At 39.6% G+C, this 9,743-nt stretch overlaps 1 protein-coding gene across 1 annotated transcript in view; it reads left to right on the plus strand.

Annotated features, from left to right (window-relative positions):
• Positions 1-708: 708 nt before the first annotated feature.
• Positions 709-9,743, plus strand: part of parvb (parvin, beta) — a 21,870-nt gene continuing 12,835 nt past the window's right edge. Inside the window, exon 1 of the mRNA XM_010752223.3 lies at positions 709-1,051. Coding sequence (XP_010750525.1) covers positions 943-1,051 — 109 coding nt within the window. The 5' untranslated portion in view covers positions 709-942. The remainder of the gene's footprint in view (positions 1,052-9,743) is intronic.

The following is a 9,743-nucleotide window of genomic DNA, read 5'->3' on the forward strand; positions in this document are numbered from 1 at the left end:
TGTTTTTGTCATCTTACAATTAGCCCTTTATATCTGCAGAGAGCAGGTCCGTCATGTTGCATTGGCATGTTTCTACAGTAGTCCAGAATGGACAAACCAAACACCGCCTCTGGGTCTTTCAAGTTTTTTTCACAAGTTTTGTGGCGACTGTAGTTTCTCCTGCAGGAGTGGTGGTATTTAATATTTTAGATTGTAATAAACCTTTTTAATGTGTCATTAATGCTTAAAATTTCTAATAACTGACAGAAACCATTCTTTATATCAAGCTTCTGATACTTAAAGTGCATTTTCTGATGATTATGTTTGTACTTTTACTTAAATAAATTTAATCTGTATTTTTATAGTGTGCTACCTTTTACTTTAATAATGAGGAGGATTTTCAACTGCATCAGCTTGGATCTCTACATAATTTACTTTATCTATTTGTTGTTTGTCATATTTAACAATAAATACATTTCGGGACATTACTGTAGCTCTGTGATGAGATGGCGACTTGTCCAGGGTGCACCCTGCCTCTCACCCAAAGTCAGCTGGGATAGGCTCCAGCCCCACCGTGACCCTGATGAGAATAAATGGTTACAGGTGATGGATGGATGGATGGATGGAGGATGAATGTTATTATATTTTCTAAATAGGGTGGGGGGTTTCATTGCCCTGACCTTGGAAAGCCTGTTTCCCATCCTTCCGTGGGGTGGCGCTGTGAGGTGTACCGTCAGTAAACATTGAAGCAGATGAAGCTTTGCCACTCACATGTGAGTCATTTCGTCTGATGCCCAAAAAAACAGCGTCCCTCCCTCCAGACTCCTGCCTGTATGTGTGTCTTTAGTCTGTGACTGGATCGGTGCCTGAACGCACCACAGGGAGGAGTGACATTATTAACAGAGCTTTTTAGAGAAAGAAGGAGCGCGGAGACGCAAACGCATCACGCACACAGACTGAAGGATGTCTGGGAGCACATCTGCGAGCACGCAGTCCGCAAAGATGAAGAAGGACGAGTCTTTCCTCGGGAAATTAGGAGGAACCCTGGTGCGGAAGAAAAAAGCTAAAGAAGGTGAGTCATTTATTATTATTATTTTATTTTCATATTCTAACATTATGAAATGCCTCTTGTTGTTCCCTTTGTTGTGTTTCTGTCCATGGTGCTGCAATCACATGACGCGCTATTTAAAATATTCTCACTGGCACTTCAATCACGAGCTGTGCACATGATTTATAACATTTTTCACTTTATCTCCACTTTATAATGCCATGTGGGTCAATGCACTCTCTTCTGATTAGTGTTTAATTACAGGTTCAATCATTAAACTCTTGTTTTTGAGGCTCAGAAACACTTGTAAGCCAATGAGAGGCTGGAAGACAAAAGCCTCTGAGTGACTCCAAAGGCATTTCACATGAGGTAATAAACATAAATAGATCACACAGTCTGTGACCGGTGACAGGAATGTGAGCTTATGAAGATAAAGGTGTAAGAGGATTTGTGTTCAGGATATCAAGACAGTCTTTTGAGTCTTTGTGCCAGTTTTTCCAGTTGTTGACCAAACTATTTTCTGCTCTCCCACAGGCCAGTCAGTGTGTGGTAAAACAGACAGCTGCAGGGTTTAACGCCTCAGTGTGTGTGTGTGTGTGTGTGTGTGTCTGTGTTTGTGTGTGTGTGCCATGTGTTTGTAATGTCCATTAAAGGAGGTCAACCAGCAGGAGGACAAAGACATATTAATTGTCCAGGAGCCACATTAAATTCCACACATGTGAAGGGCTTTGAAATGTCTTAATCAAGATATTAAAAATAATAGTTGAACATCTTAAAGCAACATTGCACAGAAACTGTTTTTCTTTTTTAGCACCCCCAGTTTTTAGAGTTTAACACCACAGGACAGCTGTGTAGTGTAAAAGTATAAAATGATATATCATCATATAGCTTCATCACAGAGCTGATACAATTAGTAGATTAGTTGATTAAAAGGAAACTAATTGGCAAGCAATTTGGTAATTGGTGAATTATTAGAGTCAATTTATTAAGCAGAAATGCCAAAAAAACTCGACACTTGAGTGTCAGCTCTGTCTCTGGTCCATATTTTTGTCTATGGATGCTACATTATTTTATAAACTCTATATAGATTAATAAATCAAAATCATTAATAATTGAAATAATAATTAGTTGCAGCCATGTTTATATATATGCCAATGCAGTGATTTTTGTAACCTCAAAGCTACTACCTCAAAGGGTTAAACGGAGAAATCTGTATTTCAGCTCAGCGAGTTGATTAGATGATAACAGGGAGGTGGAGTCCCGGGTTAATAAGTTAATGAGAATAATCGTCCTCCTGTTACAGAGTGGTGAAGCTGTAATATGAATGTGACCAAGATTCACCTTTCAAGTGCAGCTAAAAATGAGTATTTGATTATTTTATTCATACATAATGAATGCTGTAACATAAATATATAATTGTTCCTTTATTTGTATCAACCTCCACCCTACTGACTTGGTAGTCTCTCAGACTGAACATATGGCCGTAGCTCAGTGCTGTGGGTGATGAATCCCACACAGCCACAGCGCCTCTGTCTGGGAGCTCTTTTTTTTTTTTGTTGCTTTGAGTGCAGTGCCACTGTGTGGTCAAAGCAGAACAAAGCTCAGACGATCCATGTTATTTTAAAGGCCGAAGATGACGGCGATGTTAGAATTAGACATCAATCTAAACAGGAGCAGAGTCTTTGAGGTTCAGGTCCTGCTACTGGAGCACAGCATGCGGCCTCACATGCTGCTGCTGTTGTGGTTTCTGTTACAATTGGGTGTGGTGCTTTATACTCTTAAAGGGGAACACCCAAGAGATGAGTTGCCACTGGAAAAGTTGTTTCACATGTGCTGAATAATCACTAATAGCGTACTTGTATTGTTCCTTCTAATAGAGGGACTCACAGTTTCTTAAAGTGTGTCAGCACGCCTCAGCAACAGCACGTTTACTAGGCGCTCAGACGCTCCTTATTATAAGAAAAGGGATGGAAAGTGTTGCTTGAGGCTATTTGACAAGACATAAAAGCTTCTTTTTTTTAACACAGTCCAGTTGCAGACAGTTTTTAAACACTGCATGTTCATGACTCCTTCTGTCTGTCTGTCTGTCTGTCTGTCTGTCTGTCTGTCTGTCTGTCATCCTCATAAACTGAAAGGAAGTCTGCGTTTCTCTGACAAGGCACAGCTCCCTCCGTCAGCAGCGTGCACTGCTGTAGTAGTGATAGTTAGTGAAAGCAACACAAACATTCCTCCTCCACCTCCTTTATAAGGCCTGAGAGGACAAGTGTCACATCCTCACTGTTATCACCCCGGAGGGGCGAAGAGTATTTACACTTTGAAAAGGCAAAATATAACATAACAATATTATATGACAACATAAGAGACGTTTTAGGATGGATGCTGAAAATAGTAAGTCTCTGTTTTATTGTAGTTTTATTATTCCTATATATTGATTTGTGTTCACTTCACTTCATTTATATTTGCATCGTCACAGCAACTATCAAAAAAGCGATCGAGAGAAATTATGCATTATGTATTATTGTGCATACGTCCAGAAAGATGCAGCTTAAACTAACATCACTAAATACAATCAAATCCATGTTCATACTGTTGCTTTCTGTCTTTGGCTCATATGAAAGGTGTTTTTTAGAATTAGCTCGCCACTCTTCAATAAATACTGTACAAATATTAAAAACATCCAAATTGCTGGTCAATCATATTGACGGATTAGTTGTGGTATTATTAGTAGCTATTACAAGAGATATTTTGAGAGTACAGTTACTCCAAATAAGTCACTTTATTTGCTGTTTGAGCAATAATTCAAGTAGCCGTCCTATGGACTGCAAGTAAAGTCAATTTAATTTATATATAGTATGATATAATGACTAATATTAGCTTATTAATATGGGTTGTGGCCATATGTTGACCAATATTGTAAAGGAAGTTGCAGCAAAGATAATTTGACAGACAGAATGTCTTAACATCCATGCCATTACACAAATTTATCTTCTTCAGATCTCCAGATCAATGTAAAATGTCATACTCCGCATCTCATATCACAGTATTAAAAACAAAATTTAACAGTTAGATAAACTATGGAGGGTGTCGATTAGCTCAGTTGGTAGAGCATCCGCCCCATGTACGAAGGCTGAGCAGCGGCCCCCGCTGCATTCCTGTCACACTTCAGCTATCTTCTGTCAAAAATAAAAAGCTTGAAAAAGGCCCAAAAATACTTTTAAAAAAAACTATTGCAGATCTGATCTTAAACTCAAACATCAATATCTGTATGATATAATTTGTCTTTAAAAAGTTCACAACATTCGACTCTCTCGACCCTTCATAAGAAAACACACACACACACAAACTTTAACAGGAAGAAATGATGAAGGGAAGATCTCAGGAAGAGCCACAGATATCACACAGCACAGTTTTATGTCCCCGTAGAGGGAAGCAGCAGCAGTAGAAACAGCCTTACAACTAAGTGGATAAGGAAGGAAACATGCAGTAGTGAGCAAACATCAGGTGTAATAAGTTAAGAGTTTCATGTCATGGTTAATACCTCTAAAAGCCCCCTTGGATCACACTAAGTGACGCCATCATCTCCTGGACTGTTACTCACTGGTGCCAGTGTTGGTGTAAATAACCAAGCTATATTAAGGTCCAGTCAGTCTTCTCCATACTGCTGCATTATTTATATCTTCCCAAACCCCCCCCCCCACCCGCCCCTCTGCCCCTCAGGGAACAGCGAACCAAACTACAGGTCGATTTCAACAGCTTTACGCTGTTGTTTACGATGCGCGACCGATTATACTCAAACGTTTTGTGTCTCCAAAGCAAGAAGGAATCGTAACATATGTCGCTGCTGTTTGTCAGACAAATCATTTTGTCCTTTTACATACTGGTTTATAATACAGGAGTTTTTTTTTTTTTACACAGATTTGTGCAACGAAGCCGGCGTAAGATAATTTGTTGACTCCGGGCTTTGTTTGCATTCAATTAGTATAATTCTGTTAACAGCCGCTGCCGGATTGATTCTCCCTGCAGCAAAACATATTAAAGGCCCGCGGAGTTCATGCACTGAAATAAGTCTATTTTCCTACATTGTTATGAAATTATACTAGACTGCAGCTCATCTGAACGAGAACAAAATCAGAAATTGGCATTGTTTGCATGAGAAAATACTTTTTTTTTTTTCTCACCATGCTGCATGCTCTGATATGGATAATAAATGAAAGGATATCCAGTCCATACCATACCTGTGATAGGTCAGTGAAGCCTGTCGTGCGTCCAGAGTTGAGAGGTTGCTTTGGTGCATTCAGTCCAGTGTGGTGTTCCTTCCGTCCATGCAAAACAAACACACACACGCACACCACACACACCACACACGCACACACATGCACACACTCCTCAGTGTCTCCTGTAACTGGACCGCAGAGAGGGGGTGGAGGGTTGTGACAGAAATAAACACGTGATGACGCCCCCCCCCCCCCCCTCCCAGCCACTGCTCAGCCCAACAGCCCTGGGATCACAAACACACTCACACACACACACACAACCTCCTGCACACACTTACATTTTCTACCTTCCCTCTTCGTTGCCATCGGTGGGGTATCCAGAGGTTTATATAGCAGGGACATGGCGGGTTGCTGTGTGGGACCAAGAGGAAGAAACAAGGTAATTGTAATAACGTTGGCTGTGAGGAACTGGAAGGGGAACAGGGAACCGAGACTGGTTACCTTTGTGCGGTGCAGGTTAATATCCAGTAATGGGTTGTGTGGCTGCTGTAAGAGGTCATCAAGGAGTAAGTACAGCAGTCACTGTTGAAACGTGTCCGTGACATTATTGGATCGCCTGTGTGTCTCTGTGAGTCGAGGGGAGTGAAAGAATTTTTTTTGTCGTTCTGCATAAATCTGCTGTGGTAAATGAATTACATCGTGTGATTTGAAGATTTTCTCCCACGTTTTACTGACTGTGGTGAAGTGCCAGAGCTCTGTCCAATAGTTCAGAGAAGCAGTAATGCAGTGAGATTGGCAAAGGAGGGGTGGGGGGGTTCGGTGTTGGAGGAAGCAGCACAATTATGATGAAATGCAGCAAGCTTGCTCTGTAATTACAAAGCAAACTGCTGATCCGTTGGGAGATTCAGACTCAGCTCTTATGAGAAAGCTGAATCAGACAGGAAACCTGTGGGGACCCTCCTCCTGGGGTAATTCTGTATACCTCTCTTCGTACATGCTTTGAAGTTTAGATTTTGTCCAGATTAACCGCGAACAGCCGTTTCTTTCGTCATATTTTGGATCATAAAAATGACTTACATCCTTTTTATGCAATTTTGTTCTGTTTCTGTCTTCGCCTTGGTTCTCCTTGCTCAATTATAAATAGAAAAGTCAATGAAATGACTTGATTTGAGACAATTGATGTGGTCCAGCCTGTGCTGCTCCTACAAATTGAAATGCAGAAGATAAAAGCAATTGTGTCCATTATGAAAGAAAGCTTTTCAATCCCTGGAGTGTCTCCCAGTTAGAAGCGAAAGCATCTCAGCAGAAATTGATTTTACCAAAGCGTGACTCCAAAGTGTGTGTTGGTGTTTTTTACTTTTTGTGTGTCCCGTCACCTTTTAATCAACTTAATGTTCCGTTTTAGACGAAATTCTCATCTAACTGTACTATGTCAAATAATTCAATTAAACGCACTTTGAAGTTCCAGGATACACACTTTAAAGTGTATTTGTTGAAATAAGGCGTTGGTGGACACTGCTGCCCAATAACACAACTGTAATGGAAGGGAAGAACTTCTGCAGAAAAAATTAGGAAGTGACAGCTCAGCTCCAGTTAAACATTTATCATAAGAGCTTTCGGAAGTTTCTGTAACCAAGGCTTGACAACAACAAGTGCCGATATTTTCTAAAGAGTGAATATGTGGAATATACTTTATAAATACGTTTTCTCTGCTGCATGATGGGAGTCAATTATCTAATTTAGTGTTTAACATGAATGACTACCCGCCTCTCGCCCCAATGCCAGCAGGGACAGGTTCCAGAGCCTGTACCTGATAAGGATAAGCGGTTACAGAAATAACATGGTTGCCAATAATTCATATTATATTTAAAAAATTTAGTTTTTGAGTCTTCCTGATAAAAATGTGACAAAGCAACATGATTAATTATAATAATAATAATGTTATTAAACCGATCATGCATATAATTAAACAGATTTGATTTACATAACAGGACATAATGATGACAGTTACAATAAACGAGTTTAGAAATGGATAAAACATCCGAAATGCAACTCCAGTGTAGCTTGAGCGCTAGCCTCAAACAGAAATGAACAGCAGGATATTTTGTATCTAATAATAATAATAAAATAATAATAATAATAAATAATATAATAATAATAATAATATAATCTTCAACCACACCCTCAGAGTTTATCTTACTTGTATTTGACACAACTCAAATGATATCTTGTGACACTTCAAGCAGCGCACGCTGAAGTCACAAAAGTAGTAGTACTCGCCAAGACTTTGTAACCGACAGTTTCCCTTTAAGACTGTGGGGAAAAAAAGTTTGTGTCTGACTATGACTGATGGTAAAAGAGAAAGTGGTGTTAAATGCAGAGGAGCAACAGGTCCTGCACACAAAAACAGACAAATTGACACCTTTCCCACAAGGGGAATTTGTGATGATGATGTGCACTAATACTGTTACCATTGACACTGACATGTTTTCTTTGTATTGTCTTCTTTTATTCCTGTCACACAGTCTTTGCCTGCTTCAGCATAGAAGAGCTAAAGTATAGAAATACATGTAATGTCGCTTCCTAAAAACGTTTTGTTTCATATCACCTGTCAGTTTTTCTTTCGATTTAGTTTGTTGAGCTGATTTATGTTTTTTTTTTTCTTTTTGTGTGTGTGTTGTTGTCTCACTAGTAAGCGATCTCCAGAGGAGGGCAAGAATGCTATCAACGCTCCATGCTTCCCTCAGGGACGGACATCCATCCAGAGGACACACTATGGGTAATACACACAAAACACACGCGATGTAAAGGAATGAAAGGTGGGCTCCATTTACTCAAGTATGATACTTTACTACTTTAATTTAGCGTTTCCATTTCGGTGACTTTACTCCACTACATTTATTAGACAGCTTCAGTCAGTAGTTTATAAACTATAATATATATTTAAAGATTTGGTTGTGGTTCTCACATTTTAGATGTCTATGAGTTTTGTTAGCAATACCAGACAGACATTCCCCTTCAAGCTGCCCAAAGAGGTAAAATGACTTAGAAAAGATCACAGTTCATGAAAAATCCCCCAGATTAAACTAGTTCTGTAGCAAAACCTTCTTCCTCACCCAATGAATCATCTCCTAACCCCTGCAATCTACCAGAGGGTCCCAGCCTTGAGGTTGGGAACCATCATCTATCTGTACATGCGGCACTTCAAAGTAGCTCCACCTCGGGCAGCTGCAAACAGTAAAATCCTGCACCCATTGATAAGTCTGTATTAATATATATTGTGTAAGATGACACTATAATAACTTTTCTTTTAATGTACTAAAAGGAGTTTATAACTTGTAATGGAATGGTCGTAATTTGAAGCGGATGCCTTAATATGACCTACATAACAACACAACGATCAGTGAGAAAAATGTTATTAATTTCTTAATGCCTGCCATCGGGGTCAGATCAGTCGGATCTTCTTGAAATAGATGAAATGCCGCCTGATGATGAATGATACCGATTTTGTCCACAGAGGTCGCCAGAATTGACACTTAAATCTGTGAATACAACATCCAAAGCATTCATAAAACTACACTCATAAACATGCATACGCTTTCAGATGCACTATATCGACAGTCGTGAAACATCATAGATGTGACTTGTTATAGATGAATTATATAAAAGTGCCTGTGGATGCTCTTGACGAGTTATAAACTAAAGGTTGACTGACAGGGCTTAATATATGTTGTGGCTACCTGTACAAAAACCTCAACAATCGGCTGTAGTAAGAACTCATAGTATGTTGTAACAGTCAAATTTGAAATTTGTCTGCTTTAGGAATTATTAAACCAAATATTCCAAAGATAAAATAGTTTATCAATCTTTTATTTAACTGTGGATGAAACCAGTGAGCCGTGATGTGCAGCCGTTTACACCCATTACAACCCCTCAGTGTAGAATTTACATATTATCAACTTCCTAAAATGTATTGTCTGTGGCAGCTCACTGTCAAAGGTGCCGAGGTCCATATGAATATGTTGCCACGTGTTGACTAATGGGGACTTTGACAGTGGAGGAGCAGGAAAGAAAGTGGGTGGAGTAGAAACGCCTGGTCTTCAGTCACCGTGGAATCACTGTTGATGTGAAAGTGATAGGAACATTAAGTGTGTGTTTTGTGGCTGTATCTATGTGAGATAAAAAAAATATGTATGTCTCTCACTTCTCTTCATCAGAGGAAAATGCTGAGAGGATCATGTTGGACCCAACATCGCGGGAAAATCTTAAATTTAAAGATCTCTAAAGGTAGTCCCCAAACACATGTGTCCTCAGCACAATCAGACAAGTTCATAGAAGGAGAAGGTTTGATTGCATGATCGTATCCTGATGTGATGTGCAGGTCCTGATTGACTGGATCAATAGTGAGTTGGAGGAAGACAGGATCATAGTCAAAGACCTGGAGGAGGATTGTTATGATGGACAAGTGCTCCAGAAGTATTTGGTGAGATGACCTCTGACAT

The sequence above is a fragment of the Larimichthys crocea genome, chromosome XXI (assembly GCF_000972845.2).
Source record: "Larimichthys crocea isolate SSNF chromosome XXI, L_crocea_2.0, whole genome shotgun sequence".
Taxonomy (NCBI): Eukaryota; Metazoa; Chordata; class Actinopteri; family Sciaenidae; genus Larimichthys; species Larimichthys crocea.